The sequence below is a fragment of the Canis lupus genome, chromosome 13 (assembly GCF_048164855.1).
Source record: "Canis lupus baileyi chromosome 13, mCanLup2.hap1, whole genome shotgun sequence".
Taxonomy (NCBI): Eukaryota; Metazoa; Chordata; class Mammalia; order Carnivora; family Canidae; genus Canis; species Canis lupus.
The window spans coordinates 7,619,070-7,640,796 of NC_132850.1; the positions used below are offsets into that span (position 1 = coordinate 7,619,070).

At 44.3% G+C, this 21,727-nt stretch overlaps 1 protein-coding gene and 1 long non-coding RNA gene across 7 annotated transcripts in view; one reads left to right on the forward strand and one right to left on the reverse strand.

The window, feature by feature from the left end:
• The window catches only part of LOC140602452 (protein argonaute-1), a 35,599-nt gene extending 26,209 nt beyond the window's left edge, over positions 1-9,390 (reverse strand). For 2 of the 6 annotated variants that reach the window (XR_012005405.1, XM_072771965.1), the window contains exons 1-4: positions 9,180-9,389; positions 4,055-4,238; positions 709-829; positions 94-275 (exon numbers count right to left, since the gene is read on the reverse strand). Coding sequence is in view for 4 of the 6 variants with exons in the window: in XM_072771965.1 (XP_072628066.1) it covers positions 94-275; positions 709-829; positions 4,055-4,238; positions 9,180-9,204 (512 nt within the window). In the remaining 2 variants the exon portion in view is untranslated. Of the gene's footprint in view, positions 1-93; positions 276-708; positions 849-4,054; positions 4,239-9,179 lie in introns of those variants that run through there. The other 4 variants (XM_072771967.1, XM_072771966.1, XM_072771968.1 and 1 more) reach the window with 4 other exon arrangements.
• A 33-nt stretch (positions 9,391-9,423) lies between these two features.
• On the forward strand, positions 9,424-10,679 carry LOC140602455 (uncharacterized). The gene is made up of 3 exons (XR_012005406.1): positions 9,424-9,610; positions 9,934-10,008; positions 10,378-10,679. It is a non-coding gene; the product is annotated as an uncharacterized lncRNA (long non-coding RNA).
• The last annotated feature ends 11,048 nt before the right edge of the window (positions 10,680-21,727 follow it).

The following is a 21,727-nucleotide window of genomic DNA, read 5'->3' on the forward strand; positions in this document are numbered from 1 at the left end:
TACACTGTGGGACTTTATTATGTGCTCTTCCCCTCCTCCCCACACAGCAGTTTTGCCAAGACTAGTAGCCCAGATACTAACTACACCCAGTACCTCATGGATGCCAGATGCCTCATGGCGACATCCAGGGCTTGCACAGACTCCAAGGGAACAGGGATCTGGCCACTGACAAGGGCCTCATGCAGCATGCGCCAGCTAACAATAGCTAGCCATTTGATGGAGACCTTGAAGATTCGATCCTTCCCTTCCCCAGGGATTGTCACCTCAAAGTCAACCTTCAGAAGAAAGGAGTAAAGGATTGCTAGTGCATTCCCACAGTCCAACATTCCTTCCCCCTGCCTTAGCTGTCCTCCACCACACGGATTTGCCAAGAATCTGCTCCTGAAACTGACAGGGGCTCTCACAATGAAGATTTCAGAGGAAATCCAGCCCCTTAGGCTGTAGCCACCTTAGTTGAGTACTGCTATCCCTCTCGGTCTAGCAGAAAGTCCTTCAGGTCTCTTTTAAGTCTAATCTCAGTCCATCTGGGACAGGGACAGACATACAGTAGGCTAAATAAACATCAGCATCTACTCATCCCTCACCCTAAAACACACTTTCTCATCATAAAAGATGAAGGAATTTCTGGACTGCCCGGCTCCAAAGAGGCCTACATGAGTTCTGACCCACCTCAGACCACTAACAGGTCTAGCCTGACTCCCGGCTTACCCGTTCATTGCCAATGGGCAGGGCTGTGACAGTGTAAATGTTCTTCTTTCCATCATACACAGGCTTGCGATCACCAAAGATCTGAGGCTTGAAATGCTGGACCATGTACTCCACCACTTCCCTGCAGGGACAGGAGCAGCCTGTGGAAACTGAGAGACTACTCGGAGCTCTTGGAAGCAACTCGGTGTTCAAATAACGGCCATCCCCTCCTAGCAGCCACTCTAATCTCATCTACTCTATGGTAGCATTTCTCAAACATCAACGTTCATATGAATCAACTGGAGATTTTATTAAAATGCAGATTCTAATTCAGGTCTAGAGCAGAGCCTGAAATGCTACAGTTCTAACAAGCTACCAAGAGATGCTTCTGGTTCTCAGATCACCAAGGCTCTAAAGGATCTGAAAGAGTAGGTACAAGTGACTTCTGAGCAGAGGGGGAGGCAGAGAGGAAAAATGCTTATTCCCAGGGTCTATGTAGAATCAGGAATAGAATCCAGGCTATTCCAATCCCCAAGCTGAGACATAAAAAAGGTAGAGGAGGTAAAGATATGAATTGGAATAGGAATAAACTGTGGAAGAACCCCATCTCTTTTACCTCTCTGAACCCCTTAGTCCCGCCACCCCATTACCACTCCATTATAATCTTTTTCTTGATTTTACTTCCTGTCCTCTGCCACTAAGATCCCAGAGTGTCCATCTAACCTTCAAAATACCATCCCATCCAATTATCTGACCTCTTCACTTTCTAAACAAAAGCTCTTGAATGTTACTGGACCTCTTCACTTTCTAAAGCAAAGCTCTTCACTTTCTAAACCTCTTCACTTTCTAAACAAAAGCTCTTGAAAACTACTGGATAAAAAGACTCAAATTGTACATTGTAAGCAACTGTAAACAAATGGTTTCGATCCCAATTAGGCTTTAGTGCTATCAAGCAATTTTATGACCCTGATGGTTCCATCCCTCATAGATTGTGTCAAACTTTCTCCTCTACCCTCTAACTCCAGAACCCATTCCTACATTAAAAGCAACTCTACTGACTTTAAAAAGAGTAGTGAAAGACAGGCAAGGCCACCTTCAAGTTCCCAGACATACGTATAAACAAATTTATATATGCATACCTCTTTTCCTTTTTTCCCTCTCACATTTGAAATGTCCCTTCTATATATAATTTTTAAATATATGAAGATTTGTTCAACTTCAGTCATTAGAGAAATATGATTAAGATTAAGCCAAGATTGGGGAGCCTAGGTGACTCAGTTGATAGAGCCTGCAACTCTTGATCTCGGTCGGGGTTGTGAGTTCAAGCCTCACATGGGGCACAGAGCTTACTTAAAAAAAAAAAAAAAAAAAAAGAAAGAAAAAAACTGTGGGATCCCTGGGTGGCTCAGAGGTTGAGCAGCTGCCTTTGGCTCAGGGAGTGATCCTAGAGTTCCGGGATCAGGTCTCACATCGGGCTCCCCACATGGAGCCTGCTTCTCCCTCTGCCTAAGTCTCTGCCTCTCTCCCGTGTCTCTCATGAATGAATAAATAAATTTTTAAAAAATAAATAAAATAAAATAAAATCGAAAAAAAAAATTAGGAACGCCTGGGTGGTTCAGTGGTTGAACATCTATCTGCCTTTGGCTCAGGGCGTGATCCCAGGGTCACGGGATCAAGTTTCACATCAGGCTTCCCATGGGGAGCCTGCCTCTCCCTCTGCCTGTGTCTCTGCCTCTCTGTGACTCTCATGAATAAATAAAATCTTTAAAAAAAAAAAAAAGGAAGAAAAAAATTAGACCAAGATAGAATTTTCTACTTATCAGAATCCAAAGATCAAAAAATCCAACATACTGTATTGGTATAGATATGGGAAGAGGCACGTGATATTCTGATAATGAGAGTATAAATTGGTACAACTTACCTTAAAAAAAACCCACTGGTAATATTTCAAAATTTCTCAACATAGTATGCCAGCAATTCCACTCCTAGTAATGTATCCTATAGTTACACTCATATTTGAGTGCAAAAATGTATCTATATTTAATAATATTCAACAGTTTCACTTTTGTAGCAAATGTTTAGGCTAAACCTAAACGTTCCTCAATAGGTTTATTAAAGAAGTTATAATACAACCATTCAATGGAATATCTATGGAGCTACGCAAAAGACTGAGGCAGATATACCTGTACTGATAAATACTGTTTACTGGAAAAAAGCAAAGTACAGAACAAGGCATATAGGATTCTAAATTTTGTGTGTTTTAAAAAACGTTTTATATACACATATCCTTGCATACGCATACAAAAATATATGGAAACATACTTAAAAATGGTAACAATGAATCCCTCTAGAGAAAGAGACTAAGGGACCGGAGACCAGGGTAACAGATATTTTTTGCTGCTGTTCTTTTTGCAGTATTTTATTTATTTATTTTTACATTGTGCATATGTAGTTTTCAAGTAATAACAAAATAAGTTAATTTTATTTTATTTTTTTTTTTTAATTTTTATTTATTTATGATAGAGAGAGACGGAGAGAGGCAGAGACACAGGCAGAGGGAGAAGCAGGCTCCATGCACCGGGAGCCCGACGTGGGATTCGATCCCGGGTCTCCAGGATCACGCCCTGGGCCAAAGGCAGGCGCTAAACCACTGCGCCACCCAGGGATCCCAAAATAAGTTAATTTTAAAAAGAAATATTGCCTCAGGGCACCCAGATGGCTCAGTTGGAAGAGCATGCGACTCTTGTTCTTAGGGTTGTGGATTTGAGCTCCATGTTGTGTGTAGAGATTACTTAAAAATAAAATCTTAAAAAAAAAAGAAATACTGCTTCTTCCAAGGCTAATTTCTCCAACTCTATGTCCTGTAATGTCTTCCTGTCTTAGCAATGAATAGGAACACATTCTTCTCCTCTCTGTCCTATACCTTTAACTAGCTTCTTCTGTTTATAAGCATATCCATGTCTCATTCTTAAAAACTTTTCATTCATTTTAACAAATACCGCAATGCACAATGCACTGTACTAGACCCCAATAAATCCCCTCTAACCAACCATGCTTCACTGTCAAGCTATCTAGAAAAGGCTATCTGCTCTCACTATCCCTACCACATTACCTTCCACTTATTCCTCAACTGACTGTAGTTAGATTACTAGCCCAACTACTCTGCTGAAACTGCTTTGCAAAAGGCACCAATGATCTCCTGATAGCCAAATTCAGTGGTATTTTTCAACGTTTACCTGGAATTTCCTCCTCAAAAAAGTCCTCGAATCTGATGATACCACCCTCTACTGATTTTCTGGATATTCTTTCAAGAGTCTAAAACTCAGTAAAGACTCCTGGACTTGGGACTTAGACATGCATCACTTACCGGTTGACTCTGCGAGGACACTTATCCGGCTTGATATCCACCTCGTAGTGGTAGACATCAATCTTAGGGATGTCCACCTCAAAGTAATTGGCCAGGAGCTTGATTGGTTTCCCCACAGTGCCAATGCCAGGCCGGCGAGGTGCCTGGAACACCTGCTGCAGGGGGGGCAGGTAGGCGCCTGCAGCTACAAGATAAAGAGGCTCATGAGGATACAGTCTCCTAATTCCTTACCATTCTGATCAGAGAAGACACAAGGCCTTCCAGAACAGGAACAATAGAGTATAGGGGCAGCCTCTTTCCTGCCTATCCAAACCAACTGAGGGGTTCTACTGGCTCAGACAATCCATGTTCACTTTTTTTAAACCTCTCTACAGTTAGAAAAATTATCTTTGTTGTCTCTCTATTCATCAAGTGAATACTTAATATGTTTCTATTAAATGTTAAGTAGAAGAGCTAAATCTGGCTCCCAATAATAAAACTTTTTTTCTTGTACCAGGTTAAGACATCTGCCTCCACCAGGTATCTGGTAAACCGAGTAGCTTCTCTTCTCTGCCAGCCAGATGCTCACTTCACTCATCACCATCCTGAACATGAAATAACAACATCTTAATGCTTCTCTGCAATGTAGGCAGGAGGAAAATCCAAAGAAGGTCAGGCTAGTGGGATGTGAGGGAGACAATGTTTTAGAAAGGATGAATGCAACTGAATGGCTGAGGTTGGAGAGACAGAAAAGTAGAAAAGGCTAAAAAAAAATAGAGCTTGGAGACAAAAGAAAGGAGAGAGGCTGAAAGAGGGAGCTGACAAAGAGGCCACAACTGGAAGTCACAGCAGAAAGAGGCTTGATCTAGGAAGGAAGGAAGGCTGGAGTTAAGGCCTAGGCAACATACAGGTTAGAGTTGGGAGTTTGAGCAAGCAAGACTGCAATTGGGGAAACAAAAAAGAAAAGGTTCAAAGGAGAAAAAGCTAGGGAATGAAGACAGGCAGAACACAGGAGAAGGAGTCAAGAACAGGCTAGAGTAGAGGACTTGGGAAGGAGAGACAGCCATTAGCATGCTAGAGAAGATGGAGATACTGGCTCTGAAGAGGAGAAGAGGTGCTCTGCACAGCCACAGCTCCCTCCACACAGAGGGCCCAGACAATAACAGAAGGAATCAATTTCAAGATCGAGCAGGACCCTGGGAAAGGGCTAGGGCAGGGCCAGCTTCCACCACTTTCTCCTCTCTTGCCACCAGCTAGATTGCTGCCCCTAGTTTTATCTTCTAGCTTGAGAGGAAAGGGCGGAAAAAGGGACACTAAGAGAAGCCTTTGTCCACAGCTACTATTGTCCTTGCCAGTAGAGGACCAGCCCAGGTGGGAGGAGAGAGGGATAAACCAGCCCAGAATCTCCCATCATCATAGCTCTGCTTTCACAGTCCGTCTGGCTGGGGGATGGGGCATATCCTCAGCTGGGGGGTCAGGAAGAGGTCAGAACCATTCATGGGAGGGGCATGTTTCCCAGAGCTAAGCGGCTATGTCTCCTAACCACCTGTCAAGCCCAGCCCTATCTGCAGACCGGGAAATGGAGACAGAAAGGGAGGCTCAGCCTGGGGGGGACTTCAAGGAGTCAGCTCCAGGGGGAAGTGAAAGCCTAACTACTAGCACCTGGGTGCCTTCTCCACAAACAGCTGGACAGAAACTGCACACGAGCAACAGATAGATGCAAACACCTAGTGAGACACGTTCCTGTCATGTATACCCAAACACACACTTAGACCTAGATGGTTTACCTTTATACACATACCCCTCACCACTCTAGATCGTGAGTTCTTCAAGAGCAAGGGCTATATCTTGCCTCCTAGCCTACAGGAGGTGTTCAACATAAAGATATTAAATGAATGAACAAACAGATCCACAGACACATCACAAAGAACACACTAACATACATAGCACCCAAACACCTGTAAACTGCTCAAAAACAATGATAAGCCTTGCACAAGATAAACATCCTGGCGGATATAAGAGATATTCTTCCCATCCCAAGCTTTTACATTCCATTCACCTCCTTAGCCTTCTAGGCTGAATAATCTTTTGGAGTCTTGGGAAAAAGACATCCCCTAGAGCTGGGGGCTGGGTAGAAATGATGGGGGATGGGACAGGCACTCTAGCCTCCAAAGGTTTCTCTTCCCCAGAAATAGAACTACACACCAAATTCAGCCTTAGGCACCCTCCACTCCAAGGAGGCTTTGGGAAAACAGGAGAACCCCCACCTTCCTCTTCATCCCCAAACTAGGGAAGGCGAAAGGGAGAACCTCTCTCCCATCCCATCCCCCTGCAAGCCTTAGACAGTACAAAGTTCCCCCCACCTCTTACCCCACCCTGCCCCCAGCTTTCAGTCTGAGAAAGGGAGACACTTCCCTTCAAACCCAGACAGGGACAGACGGCCACTTTGTGATGCAGATGAGGGCCCCAGCACAGAGGACAAAGCTTGGGCCTTGGGGGAAGGGGCGGGGCCCTTCCTTGCAGACAAAAGCAAGGAGGGAGGGGCCATGGAAAGGACACTCCCCCTCCCCCATCCCCAACCAGCCCTGAGAAGGAAAAGTAACAGAGCTCAAAGGCCTGGCTCAGGGATTCCTTCCCTGCAGTTTTGAGGCCCACATACCTCTTTAGGAGCCAGACTGCCTATTCAAAACACAAACTCAAGGCTGGGTTAGCTGTACAGTAAGACTAAAAAGCCAACCTCTTCTAAAAAAAAACTTGTCCACACCTGAGTATCACAAATTACTAAATACCCACATGTATGTGCTTAACCACTTATGTTCATACTGGAATGTGATTCAATTCAATTACTAAATGTGTACTTTGTGTCAGGACCTAGGCATTTGCTGTTTCCACAGGTAAATTAGACATCACCTCTACCGTCCTGGAGCTCCCAATCCAGTGTATGTGCTTAGAACACATCTGAGCACAGAAAGCGCATCAGGACACAAGCCCAGCGAAGCCAGCAGCAGTACCTTTAGTTTTGTGTACTGTGTCCTCCAACTTCCAAGAGAATAGTCTGGGCCTAGGAAGGAGGCAGTTACAGGGTCCCTCCATTCACAGCTTCCAGACTGAATTTTAATTACACCTTTTGATGAGGCAAAGCATGTCCCACTGGCCAACTCCAGATACCAGGCTCTAGTCCCCTTCCTAAAAGCTTATCTCCTATAACAAGCAAGAAAGTCAATTTTTTCATCACTCCAGAGTCCATTAGGAATTCATCAGAATGAAATCATTAGCAGTCTGGTATGGGTGCCAGCTCCCAGCAATCCATCTGGACCTCTGTGACTTACTCCTACTCTAGTACACAGGTTGCTGTAAATAGTCTCTAGCCTTAGAAAACCAAGAGAGTTCCTAGAATGGAGAAAGAATCCTAAGGGAAGGAGAAATAGTTTTCTGAAGTCAGTTGCTCCTTGCACTCTACATGAAGACCTACACAGCCTTTACAAGATTGTTTTTGTTTGGGGGGGAAAGTAGTCACTTATAGATCACTAAATGGATGACTTGAATAAATAAATTGGCAGGAGCTATTTCCCTGAGGGGGATAAGATCTGGCATAAATAGATGATGACTCTTCCACCACCAATGCCAATGAAATTCTTGTCCCAGATGAAATCCACATCCTGAATAGAAATCCTATGTCCACCCCTGGAGCAAATGGAAAGAGATAGTGAGACAAGACCTAAAGGACTCCCAGGTCCAGAATGCTCCTCTGATCAAAGGGTAAAAGACCTAGGACACAAGCAGGTGTCACCATCCCACAGCCCATCCTGGAGACTCTGGTCTTCTTGAAGCTGCCCTACCCCAGTCTCTCCTCAGTTCCCATGTCCCTTCCTCCAGACTGCCTGTAGATAAGGAGAAGTTAAGGCTAACACCTGGGACTCACCAGGGTAAAAGCTATAAACCCCCCCTCTCCCAAACGACTTATTTGTGACAAAAGCCTAGCTCCGCAACCTTGGGTCTAGTAACACGACCCTAACAGTTTCTGGGGAGCAGAGAAACAAAAAAGAAAAGATACCCAGTGGGGGACAGAAGCCACTAAAAATATTAAAGTACAGAAAGAGATTAGGCTGTCACTTGAGGGGACATTTCAACGGAAAAATCATTATCTTTGAATTAAAAGATCCCATCTCTACGAAGTATTGGACCAGAAACGAGGAAACCAGGCAGACAGCCCCTTCCAGGTACACCTGGTACTCGCCTTGGTCTCTCGGTAACCAACACCTTTTGTGAGTCCTCTCTTCAGGGGGGACTTGCCCCCAATACATTGCCTTGGACCCAGTCTTTCCTCACCCCAGGGGCATAAGGCGGCAGCTTCCGTCAACCCGTTTTGGCAAACTGTGACTGAGGGTTTCCAGGATCAAGGAAGAGACCCAGAGACGGGGAAGGGGTCCATTTCTATTTGCACTCTGCCAGCTGAAACTTAGAACGCGCCCCATCAGCGGGCTCCTTTTCCCGAGCCAAACCGGGCGGGGTGGGGGGTTGGGGGATCCGGGCAGCCACGCCCCCACCACCCCGGGCAGCCCCTTCCAAACGCCACCTCCGCGCATGCTCGGGCGCCTCCGCTCCAGCTCCCCCGACTCACGGGGGGGAATCCCGGGCTGGATCCCCACCCACCGCCCCCTGACCCTCGCCCCCGCGTCAGGCCCGGCCGGGGCGGAGCTCACAGCCCAGCTCTGGCGCCTTCTCCCAGGAGACACCAGCCCAGCCCAGCCCCCGCCCCCCGGCAAGCAGCAGCCCCGGGCCCATCTGTGCCGACCCCCTCCTCTCCTGGACACCTGGAGCCCGCCCCCTGCCACCTGCCGGGCCTCTCCCTAGGCCTCCCGGGACCTCCGGCAGTCCTTACGTGCGTCCAGGCCCTCCTCCCAGACTACTTCCCACCTCCAGGAGCGCATACAGCCTCCGTGGGTAAACAGCCCCCGTCTTAGGGCTTCCTTCACAAGGTTTCCCCCGGAACTGCATACAGCCCCCTTCAAACTGGGCCCCCCCATCCCATAAGAGCCCCTCTCCGTACTCAGGAAGCCTTTCCTCACTCGGAAATCCTGTTCTTCGCGAGGGAGTCCCCCGGTCCGCGGAGCACGCACCGGCCCCCACTCAAAGGGGCCCTTACCTGCTCCCGAGGGTCCCGCTTCCATCCCATATACCCGTGCGGAGGTCAGGCGGCCTGGAGACTGTGGAGCCCAGAGTGAGGGGCCTAGGGACCCCGCACTCCGGCTGCTCGGGCTTCCGGGCCGGGCTCGGCACCCCCCCCAAGCCCGGCCGCTCGCGCCGCTGCCCCCGCAGCCTCCGTTGCCGCCGCCGCCGCGGAGCCTGCAGCAGCTCCCCCTGCGAGCGCCCGGCCAGCTGCCAGTGCGCAGGCGCGACCGCCAGGCCCAGGGGGCGGACGGGAACGAGTCAAGCGGGGCGCTCCGACGGCAACAAAGGCCAATGGAGAGGGGCGGGAGCGCCGGGGACCCGAGGCAGCGGCCCCTGGCGGTCACCCATCGCCATGCAGCCCGGCGGGAGGGCTCCGGTAGAGGCGCCGTGGAACCTCGCCGCGGCGTAAGCGGGGTGGGGCGGCGGGGGGGTGTCCCCCCGCCCGCAGCGGCCTCTGGTCCTGTGTCTCTTCCCCAAACAGGTCCCTCCAAGCCTACACACCACACCGCCTTCACCCTTTGCACAAGCCACCCGCACATTACGGGAGCCCCACCTCATTCCCAGGCCCCCCTCTCGCACTCGGAGCGCCCCATCACCCAGGGGCCCTGCCTCCCACCTCTCCTCCCAATCACCCTCATCCTTCAAGCCTCGGCTGCAAAGCGACTGCCTCCGCGAAGCCTTTCTCCGTCCCTAGTCACTGAACTCACTGACGCCACCCCCTCTTCCAGGCCGAGTGCTGGGCGCTGGGACCACAGACGAAAGAGACCCTGCCTACCCTGGAAGATGTCACAGTCTCAACTTAAGTAAGGCATAGAGTTCTATCTTCGGGACCTGGGAAGCACCTGCCTCTCCTTTCTCATCCCTCTCATGAGGGGAGAGCTTACCCCTCAACTCAATCTGCTTCTGTCCTCACCACGTCATTTAAAATACTTTTTGTGTCAAAATTCAAAGGAAATTTTTTGATTCTTATTTCTCCGCAGCATCTGGCACTGGCCTCTCCTTCCTTTTTGAGCCTTACTTGGCTTTAGAATTTTCTGAGCTCTCCTATTGCCCAAATCTTTGTCAGTCTTCTTGAAGGGCCCCATGTTGCTTTTTTGCCCCATTAAATAACAGTGTTCACTGTGGTTTCAAATCCAGCTCTCTTCTCATTCCACTCTGCTTTTCCCTTGCAGGTTTGATCCTTCTTATGGCTCAACTATCCCTCCAAATCTCGATCTCCAGCCATGTCTTAGACTCATATTTCCAAATGTATGCTGGACAGCTCCACCTGGATCTCCAGCACTGCTAATTTGAAGTCCAAAATCAAACTCTATCTTTCCCCCACAAATGTGCTTGTTCTGTACCTCCCTTCTCTACAAATGGAGACGATTTCCAGAAATAATAGTTTCTCTCCCTTGCTTCTTGCCCCCATTCAGCTGTTCACCAAGTCCTGACATGTTTACCTCCTGACTTGCTCTCACATGACCCTTCACCATTCTGCAGGCTCCTTGTGCTACTGCAGATCCTTGGTGCTGGTACATACCTTGCCAAAAGTAACATAGCCACTTCCTTGCTAGTCTTGCAGTTTCTGGGAACATTTCTCTCATTCAGTTTGCGGCAGTTGAGAGGTGGTAAGATACCCACTTCAAACATCACGTTCCCATATATTCATATGTATTCATCCATATGTATTTTCTAATGCCTACTTTACACTAGATGCTATGCAGAGGGCTAGAAACTAAATAGATCATACCCAGTCCCTACACAGAAGGAGATTAATTTCTGACACTTACCATAGTGTGCCTTGCTTCTCTGCAGCAGGGGTTCTCAAATAAGCAAGCATCAAAATCATCTGGAGAGCTTGTTAAAACATTGCTGAGCCCCGCCTCCAGAGTTTGTGATTCAATAGGTCTTGGGTAGAACCCAAAAATGTGCATTTCTTTTTTTTTTTTCAGGATGCATTTCTAGTAAGTTGCTAGATGAGGCTGCTGCTGCTGATCTAGGGATGAACTGCTCTACAGCATAAAGTTAAGAAGAAAGGCTCTAGAGCCAGCCTGTTTTGGCTTTAATCCTGGTGCTGCCATTTACTAGCTATGTAATAACACAGAGCAAATTACTTACTTTCGCTGTGTCTCAATTTCCTCCTTCCCCATTTTCAGGGATGGAAATAGCACCTACCTCAACTGGGCTGCATGTAAAGACCTTAGAACAGTACCTAGAAGAATGCAAAGTATTAGCCCATACTGTAATCACTGTCTGCCTCTTGTACTATATTCTAAGTTCCTGAAGAAAAGGGACCAAATCAGATGCATCTTGTCCCCCTTTAGTGCCTGGAACAAGCTGTGCCTAGAATTATCAATGAATATGGGCTGATCTGAATCAAATAGATGGCATCAAAACATCCTCAGAAATAGCAAGACCTTTGCCTTGGTATAACTAAGCTAGAAGCTCAGCATTCCATTAGAAGAGCTGGAATCCCCTGTTCTAATTACCGTCTCTCACTTAACTTTGCAGAAAGGCATTGGCCACTATCTGGCTCATCTCCAAAGTGGCCAGTGAAATCAAGCCTGGCTCTGGCCTTCCTGAAGACCATCTCCACCATCAGGGGTTTCACCCCAGGCTAAGTAAAGAGGTAGAGTTTAAGGGAGATTCTCATAGCATTCTGGTATTTTTAGGCAAATTTCTTCCAGTAACTCCTGATGTACTTTTCTCAAAAAGCTAGTGGTCCTTGGCTATTTGAAGTCCAATCCTTGCATCGCAGTCCACTACTAAATCACACTCAAAAGCCTCTGTCATGTGGGGCCAGAGCCCAGGTCTTTCCAACTATACACCTTCTCTACAGCCAGAGTTCCCTAGCCATAAAACAAGAATGGCCTGGGGAAAAAATTGCACCTCCATCTTTATTTTCCTCTTTTTATATTTATTTTTTTTAAAGATTTTATTTACTCATTCATGAGAGATACAGAGAGAAAGGCAGAGACACAGGCAGAGGGAGAAGCAGGCTCCACGCAGGGAGCCCAACGTGGGACTTGATCCCAGAATTCTGGGATCATGCCCTGAGCCAAAAGGCAGATGCTCAACTGCTGAGCCACCCAGGTGCTCCTCTTTTTATATTTAAAATACAATCTAGGAACAATGGGACCAAGGACCATCTATATTTTCCTCTTTTACGTTTAAAATACAGTCTGAGAACAATGATATCAAGGTACATAACAGACAAGAAACAAATCATATACCCTACTATCAGGAAATGAATCACCAACAACTCAGGCATGCACCATCTCTTTTTATCTATAATAAAATATATTTCCTATCAAAAAATAATAAAAAAATAAAATATATTTATTTCAGAAAATAATTTTAAAAATCAGAAATGAACAGTGATTAATAAATACCAACTGGTACTTTGAAAAGACTTATGAAGTTAGTAGACCTTTTAAAAATTACTTTTTAAGAAAATTTAGTTGAGAGTGCACATACATGAGCAGGGGGAGGGGCAGAGGGAGAGAGAGAATCTCAAGCTGACTCCACATAGAGCTCTGAACCAGAGGCACTGCTCAATCTCACAACCCTGAGATCATGACCCAAGTGGAAATCAAGAGTCTAACACCTAACCAAGCCCCCGTAAGGCCCCCCAAAATTGCTTTTTAAATCGGTGTATAATTGACATACAATAAATTGCACCTACATAAAGTGTAAAGTTTAATCAATTCTAACTTATGTGTCAACCTGTGAAACTATCACCACAATCAAGGCAGTGAACATATAACTCCCCAATTTTAAAACTTATCACAGAGAATAAATAAAAAGTAATTTTTTACATAACTATAATGAATGAATTTGAAACCCTAAGTAAAATTTAAAATTACATATACACTTTTTCTTTAAAAAATAAAAAACAGGGCGGCGTGGGTGGCTTAGTGGTTTAGCGCCGCCTTCAGCCCAGGGCCTGATCCTGGAGACCCGTGATGGAGTCCCACGCAGGCTCCATGCATGGAGCCTGCTTCACCCTCTGCCTGTGTCTCTGTCTCTCTCTCTCTCTGTCTCTCATTAACAAATAAATAAAATCTTTTAAAAAATAAAATAAAAAACAAGGATCAAAAACAAGAATTGAGCAACAAATACAAAAGCCATTGAGAAAGTTATCAAAAATGCCCAAAGAACATCTGGCCCAGCAGGTTCACTGTTTAATACTTCCAACCATTTCTAGGGTACCTGGCTGGCTCAGTCAGTGAAGCATGTAACTCTTGATCTCAGGGTTGTGCATTTGAGCCCCATGTTAAATTACTTAAAAATAAACCTTAAAAAAAATACTTCCAACCATTCCAGAAAGAAATAATTTTGTTCCATGTTATATGAACAGTTTTCGGACATGGGAGCAAAAAGATTTTTCCTAATTTGTTCATAGCTGTAGGTAAAGATCTTCATCTCTTATCAGATGATGATATTATAAAGAGATTTCGAGAATACGAAGGATGCAAAATTCACAAGTCAAATACTAGCGTACAGGGATCCCTGGGTGGCGCAGCGGTTTGGCGCCTGCCTTTGGCCCAGGGCGTGATCCTGGAGACTCAGGATCGAGTCCCACATCAGGCTCCCGGTGCATGGAGCCTGCTTCTCCCTCTGCCTGTGTCTCTGCCTCTCTCTCTCTCTCTCTGTGACTATCATAAATAAAAAAATAAAAAAAAAAAAAACAAATACTAGCGTACAGAATTCCCTAAGAGACTAATTAAAATATAACAACAGCTAACTTTTTTTGTTATTTTTATTTTACTTTTAAGTAAACTCTATGTCCAATGTGGGGCTTGAACTCACAACCCTGAGATCAAGAGTCATATGTTCTACCAACTGAGCCAGTCAGGTGCCCCAACAATAACTAACATTATAAAGTATTTACTTAATGTTAAGTGCCAGGTAAGATTTCAACACTTTACATGTTAATTCACATAATCCTCACAAAAATCCTGGTGCATCACAGAAGAGATAGGTGGGTTTGGGCTGAAAAGCAATAGGTAAATAGCCGGCGCAGGCAGGTACTATTATTCAATATGGAGATACAGTGGGGCAGCACCTGGATGGCTCAGTTGATTAAGCATCCAACTCTTTTTTTTTTTTAATTTTTTTTTAAATTTATTTATGATAGTCACAGAGAGAGAGAGAGAGAGAGAGAGGCAGAGACATAGGCAGAGGGAGAAGCAGGCTCCATGCACTGGGAGCCCAATGTGGGATTCGATCCCGGGTCTCCAGAATCGCGTCCTGGGCCAAAGGCGGGCGCCAAACCACTGCGCCACCCAGGGATCCCCCCCAGCATCCAACTCTTGATTTCAGCTCAGGTCATGATCTCAGGGTCCTGAGATAGAGCCCCATGCCATGCTCCACACTGGACAGGGAGTCTGCTTAAGATTCTCTCTCTCTCCCTCTCCATTTGCCTCTCCCCCTAGTTGTGCAGTTGCTCTCTTTAAATAAAGTCTTTAAAAATGAATAAAAATGGAAACATAGATAAGTAATTTGACTAAAAGATCACACAATTTGTAACTAGCAGAGGCAGAACTTTAACTCAGGCTGGAGGGTTCCAAGACCAACAGTCTTAACCACAATACTATATGACATTATTAAAACCATACCACAAACATAAAAGTAATGGTTCAAAAATAAATACCTTAATATACCATGAAGATAGATTAATAAAAAAATAAACACTGTAACTCTAATAGATAAAAATACAAATTTTAATACCCATTCTTAATAAAATAATTAAAATCACTTATCCTTAACAAGATTAATTTTAGCTAGTGAGGAAGCAGTAGATATTTTCCCTTTAAAACAAGAATAAACAAGGTCACTCTATACCACTAACAGTATTTTATTTCTTTTATTTAGAAGGTAGGGGAGAGGGAGAGAATCGTAAGCTGGTTCCATGTCCAGCACAGAGCCCAATGCAGGGCTGGATCTCACAATCCTAAGATCATGACCTGAGCCGAAGTCAAGTTGGAGGTTTAACTGACTGAGCCATGTCTAATATTGGTTTAGATATTCTAGCCAGGACAGAGAGAGGAGGGGCAGGGGGCAGCAGAGAAAGATAAGTGTAAGAATGCATCTTTATTGTAGCTGATTCAATTATGTAACAAGAAAATATACAGTCTTACTAAAACATATAGTGATAAGACTAACTAAATGGAAAGATTCCAGAAAATAAGCAAAAATCCATAGCATTCACTGCTGGCATAAGTAATAATTAATTAGAAAATATGATGAAAAAATATCCAATTCAAAATACTTAGAAATAAGGGTGCCTGAGTAACTCAGTAAGTTAAGCATCTGCCTTCAGCTCAGGTCATGATCCCAGGGCCCTAAGATTGAGTTTCACATTGGGCTCCCTGCTCAGTGGGGAGTCTTGCTTCTCCCTCTCCCTCTGCCCTTCCTCCCTGCTTGCACTTTCTCTTCTCAAATAAATAAATAAATTAATTAAAAACTCAAAATATTTAGAAATAAATTGGGTAAGATATACTTGTTCTCATCTATAAGAATCAATGAAGAGACATATAAAAGCCTAAGTAAAGAGGCCAACTTCTGAATGGAAAAACCAAATAATGTAATAATGTCTGTTGGACCCTTGCTAGTCCAGTCCCAAGTTCTGAGGACTAGCATCAGGTATCGTTTCCCATCCCCATGTACTGCACTCCAGAAACACAAAGAGATAAGGATGGATTCCACTAGTCCCTACCCCTAGGAGATAAATACATAGATCAGCGCTATCCAGCAAAAACATCATGGGAGGTACATGTTTAGATTTTCTAGTAGCCACATTATAAAAAGGAAGAAGTAAACAGGTGCAATTAATTTTAGTAACACAATTTATTGGGATCCCTGGGTGGCGCAGCGGTTTAGCGCCTGCCTTTGGCCCAGGGCGCGATCCTGGAGACCCGGAATTGAATCCCACGTAGGGCTCCCGGTGCAGGGCTCCCGGTGCATGGAGCCTGCTTCTCCCTCTGCCTATGTCTCTGCCTCTCTCTCGCTCTGTGACTATCATAAATAAAACTTAAAAAAAAAAAACACAATTTACTTAATCCAAAAATATTTCAACATCAATATAAAAATTCTTAATTTTACATTCTTTTTTTAAAATATAAGTCTTTGAAATCTGGTGTGTATTTTACATTTGTAGCACATCTCAATTCAGACTAGCCATGTTTCAAGTGCTTGACACATGTAGCTAGTGGCTACTATATTGGATAACACAGATGATCATTTCAACGCAATTCTAAGTGCAATGACAGAGGCAACACAAGTGTCATGGGAATTAGGAAGATATATACCTAATACAATCGGGGTAATCAGAGTAGGTTTCCTCTAAAAGATAGCTACTTAAATAGGCCTGGGAGGGTGAGCAGGAATTTGCCAGGAAAAGGTAGGATGAGAGGAAGGCATTAGCAGAGGGCATAAAGGTGAGAAATAGCACATACTCCAGGAACTATCAGTGGTAATACTCTAGCATAAAGATGGAAGCAAAAGCAGTGAGAAGAGCCTAAAGAAGTACACTATGCTCAAATCTGCCCAGTCTCTCCCCAGCCCAAGCCAGGGGAGGGGCAGCAGGGGGAGGGACAGAAGGAGCTGTCCCTGGTTCTGACACCCAAGGCAGACTCACAATGTAGTTCCACCCAGATTCATATTTCAGTTCTACTGGGTTTGAGGTGAACTGACTCAGACGGAGTCCCCAAAACATAAACTTGGCCTAGCAGAAAAGGAGATCCCTTTAGACAGGCTAGCCCTAAGTGGGCTGGAGAATCTTAAGAACATCCAAGTCTAGGAAAAGAATTATAGGATACTGAAGTCAGGTATGACCAAGAAAGGTGTTACTACGATGTAAAAGTAGATGTAGATTTACTATAACAAATGATCCCTAAAGATGGTAGTGAGCCTGTGGTGTTCTATCTTTATCCCTTAAAAATGTAAACTAACAATTCGAATTTCAACCCAAGGTCTATCTGGGTGGATGTTACCAAGCTGTTCATTAGAGGTAAGGCTGGGGCAGAATTAATTCCCACTATCTTCCTTCACCTCCATTAATCCACAAGGGTGCCCAATGGAAAAATATTTACAATAAATATGGCCTCGATATATCAATGGGCCAAGGAAAAGGACAGTCGGCCCAAGTAGGACTATATAATTATCATTCATTCAAGAGAGTCAACACAGAATAATAATTATATACCCATTAACTTAAAAAACTTATTACATACTTAATGATCAAGATATTGTTATGGAACTGGTACAGCGGCATTTTATACCAACATGATCCTTTGGAAAGCAACCTGGCAATATTTATCAAATTTATCATAATGAGGGACCCCTGGGTGGCGCAGTGGTTTGGCGCTTGCCTTTGGCCCAGGGCAGGATCTTGGAGACCCGGGATCGAATCCCACATCGGGCTCCCGGTGCATGGAGCCTGCTTCGCCCTCTGCCTGTGTCTCTGCCTCTCTCTCTCTCTCTCTCTGTGACTATCATAAATAAATTTAAAAAAAATTTATCATAATGATGTTTCTGCTCTTTGACTTCTAATTCTACCCAGTTACATACTGAAACATTTGGAATCAGACAAACCTGGGTCAAATCTCAGCTCTATCACATGTGGATGTGTAACCCTGAGCAAACCATACTACCATTATTAATTGTAATTTCCTCATCTGTAAAAATCTCATAGAGTTGTGGGAGGACTAAATTAATTAATTAATGGCAAACACCAAGCACAGAGCTTAGTACTTATAGGTGCTGAATATATAATTCCTATGATCCTCTGCTCCATTCCTGGGTCAGGTCCTTGTTTTCTTTTCTCGTGGTTTTACTTTCCTTTAACGTTTTAAAAATAGTAAATAAAAATATAACATGAATAGGAAAGTAAATAAGAACAGGAAATAAGCCACACTTTTATTTTTTAAAAGATTTTATTTATTTATTATGAGTGACACAGAGAGAGGCAGAGACATAGGCAGAGGGAGGAGAAGCAAGCTCCATGCAGGAACCCAATGGGCAGGAGCCCAGTGGGTAGGAGCCCAACGCAGGACTTGATCCCAGAACTCCAGGATCATGACCTGAGCCAAAGGCAGATGCTCAACCGCTTGAGCCACCCAGCTGTCCTTAAGCCACATCTTTAAAGGGCAGATACTTCTATCCCTATTCCCTCCTAGGCTGGACTCCCAAGAACCCGTAACAGGTTTCTGGCTTGAGCTAGTAGGAGGTTGGTGATACCATACCCTGAGATAGAAAACATTAAAGGAGGAATAGGTTTAGCAAGAAAATGAGTGTGGTTTTTGACATACTGAGCTTGGGCATCTGCAAGATAGCCTAATATGGATGTCCCATACATGGCTGAATATGTGGCGTGGAACCCAGAAAAGATAATCACACTTAAAAGACCCACATTTGAGTTAGAAACATACAGATAGTAACTGAAGCCACAGGCATCAATGAGACTCTCAGAGAGTATGTTACCTGGAGATAGAATAAAGACAAAATCCTAAAAAAAAAAACACCCTCTTAGGGACGCCTGGGTGGCTCAGCAGTTGAGCGTCTGCCTTTGGCTCAGCCGTGATTCCAGGGTCCTGGGATTGAGTTCCACACTGGGCTCTCTGCATGGAGTCTGCTTCTCCTTCCTCTTCCTGTGTCTCAGTCTCTCTCTCTCTGTTTCTCATGAATAAATAAAATTCTGGAAAAAAAACCTCACTTAATTCATGCCCTCACATTGAAATGGTAATAAAATCCTGTGGATTCTACTTCCTAGTATCTGTCAATCCTCTCTACTTTTCTCTGTATCTGCAACTATTGTCCAAGTCCAGGTTGCCACTTAACCCTTGCCTAGATTAAGTGCAACAGCTTCCTAACCCCCTACATCAGGTCTTGCACCCGAAGATTCATTCTTCAATTGCATCCAAGGCGATCTTTCCAAAATACAAATATAAATTCACTCACTCAATTAACATCTATTCAATGCTCACCAGTTCTAGTGAACAAAGTAGACATGTATATTCCTTGCCCTCCCTCATGAAGATAATAACAGTGATACAGACAATAAACCAAGTTTTTTATATATACATATATTTATATTTCAAAGTAAGTGCTCTAAAGAAAAAGAATAGGTTTCTGTAAGACATAATAATATAATAATAATAAAAGTAAATGAGAGGGACACCTGGGTGGCTCAGTGGTTGAGCATCTGCCTTTGGCCCTTCGGATCAGGTCATGATCTTGGGAATCCCAGGATCGAGTCCCGCATCTGGCTCCCTGCATGGAGCCTGTTTCTCCCTCTGCCTGTGTCTCTGCCTCTCTGTGTGCGTGTCTCTTGTGGATGAATGAATGGAGAAAGAAAAGAAAAGGAAAAGAAAAGGAGAAGAAAAGGAAAAGGAAAGGAAAAGGAAAGGAAAGGAAAAGGAAAGGAAAAGCAAAAGGAAAAGCAAAAGGAAAAGGAAAGGAAGAAAAGAAAGAAAGAAGAAAGAAAGAAAGAAAGAAAGAAAGAAAGAAAGAAAGAAAGAAAGAGAGAGAAAGAAAGAAAGAGAAAGAGAGAAAGAAAGAGAAAGAGAGAGAAAGAAAGAAAAAGAAAGAGAAAGAAAGAGCGAAAGAAGAAAGAAAAAGAAAGAAAGAAAGAAAGAAGGAAGGAAGGAAGGAAGGAAGGAAGGAAGGAAGAAAGAAAGAAAGAAAGAAAGAAAGAAAGAAAGAAAGAAAGAAAGAAAGGAAGGAAGGAAGGAGACAATAAAAGGAGATGGTGACTATTTTGTATTGCTTGTCAACAAAGATGGAGGTATTTAACAGGATAGAACTAAAATATTGGTCACTGGCATGTAACTTGGGAGACACGGTGATAAGAGTTAAAGCATTCTAAAGTATTCCTACTGTTTAGGACAAAGACAAAGGCGTTGATTCACTTTAGACATTGGTAAGGACATATGGTAAGGTGTTCAAAAAAAGCTATCAAAAAAAGAAATGGGATAGAATAGAAATAGAACTTTCAAACTGTTAGCTAAATATCTCTACAATGAATAAGGAAACTGAGTCAGTAGTTTATATATCAGATTGGTAGGGAGTCGGCTTGTGGATTCTCTCCCTCTGCCCCTCCCCCCGCTCTTATGCGCACGCACGCTCTCTCTCTCTCTCTCTCTCTAATAGATAAATTTTTTTAAATCTCAGCAAAGAAAAAAGGGTATTTCTTCAACTGTTAAAAAGTACCTACTAAGGGGCACCTGGGTGGCTTAGTCAGTTAAGTATCCAACTCTTGATCTCAGCTCAGATCTTGATCTCAGGATCATGAGTTCAAGCCCTGTATTGGGCTCCATGCTGGGTGTGGAGCCTATTTGAAAAAAAAATTTTTTTTAAGATTTTATTTATTTATTCATGAGAGACATACAGAGAGAGAGAGAGAAAGGCAGAGACACAGGCAGAGGGAGAAGCAGGCTCCATGCAGGGAGCCCGACGTGGGACTCGATCCCAGGTCTCCAGGATCGCACCCTGGGCTGCAGGCGGCGCTAAACTGCTGCAACACCCGGGCTGCCCCGAGAAAAATTTTTTTAAAAAGGTATCTACTAAAACTCTATAGAAAACATTGTTTAATATTATAGGGGTGTGTGGGTGGCTCAGTCAGTCAAGCCTCCAACTCTCGGCTTCAGCCCAGGTCATGATCTCATCAGGCTCATAAGAATGTACCTCAAGTTGGGCTCTGCACACTAGGCATGGAGTCGGCTTGAGATTCTCTCTCCCTCTTCCTCTGCTTCTCCCACTTAAATCCTCTCTCTCCCTAAGTTAAATAAATAGGAGACATCTGGGTGGCTCAGTTGGCTAAGTGTTTGCCTCTGGCTCAGGCCATGATCCCAGTGTCCTGGGATCAAGCCCCGTATCTGGCTCCCTGCTCAGCAAGGAGCCTGCTTCTGCTCCTCCCCCCTGCTCCTGTGCATTCGCTCTCTCTGTCTACCCCACATGCGCTCTCTCTCTCTCAAATACATAAATAAAATCTTAAAAAAATAAAATAAATCAGGACCAAGACAAATAGGCCCTTACTTATTTCAGCATTGTACTGGAGGTCCAGCCAGTGCAGTGGAAACAAAAGAAAAGTTACAAGACTAGAAAGAAAACAGTAAAACTTACTCAAAAATGGAACAATTGTCTACAAAAAAAAAAAAACCAAAATAATCTACAGACATATTGTTGTATACGAAAAAGAAGAATTCAGCAAGACCAAGGAATGAGAGTAATATTCTTAAAAATCCATTGCAGGAAAAAGATAACTTACAACAGAAATAAGTAGGTACCACGGAATAAATATTACAAAAGCTAGGGATCCCTGGGTGGCGCAGCGGTTTGGCGCCTGCCTTTGGCCCAGGGCGTGATCCTGGAGACCCGGGATCGAATCCCACGTCGGGCTCCCGGCATGGAGCCTGCTTCTCCCTCTGCCTGTGTCTCTGCCTCTCTCTCTCTCTGTGTGTGTGACTATCATAAATAAATAAAAATTTAAAAAAAAAAAAAAAAAAAAAAAGCTGTACAAGACCTGTATAGAGGGAT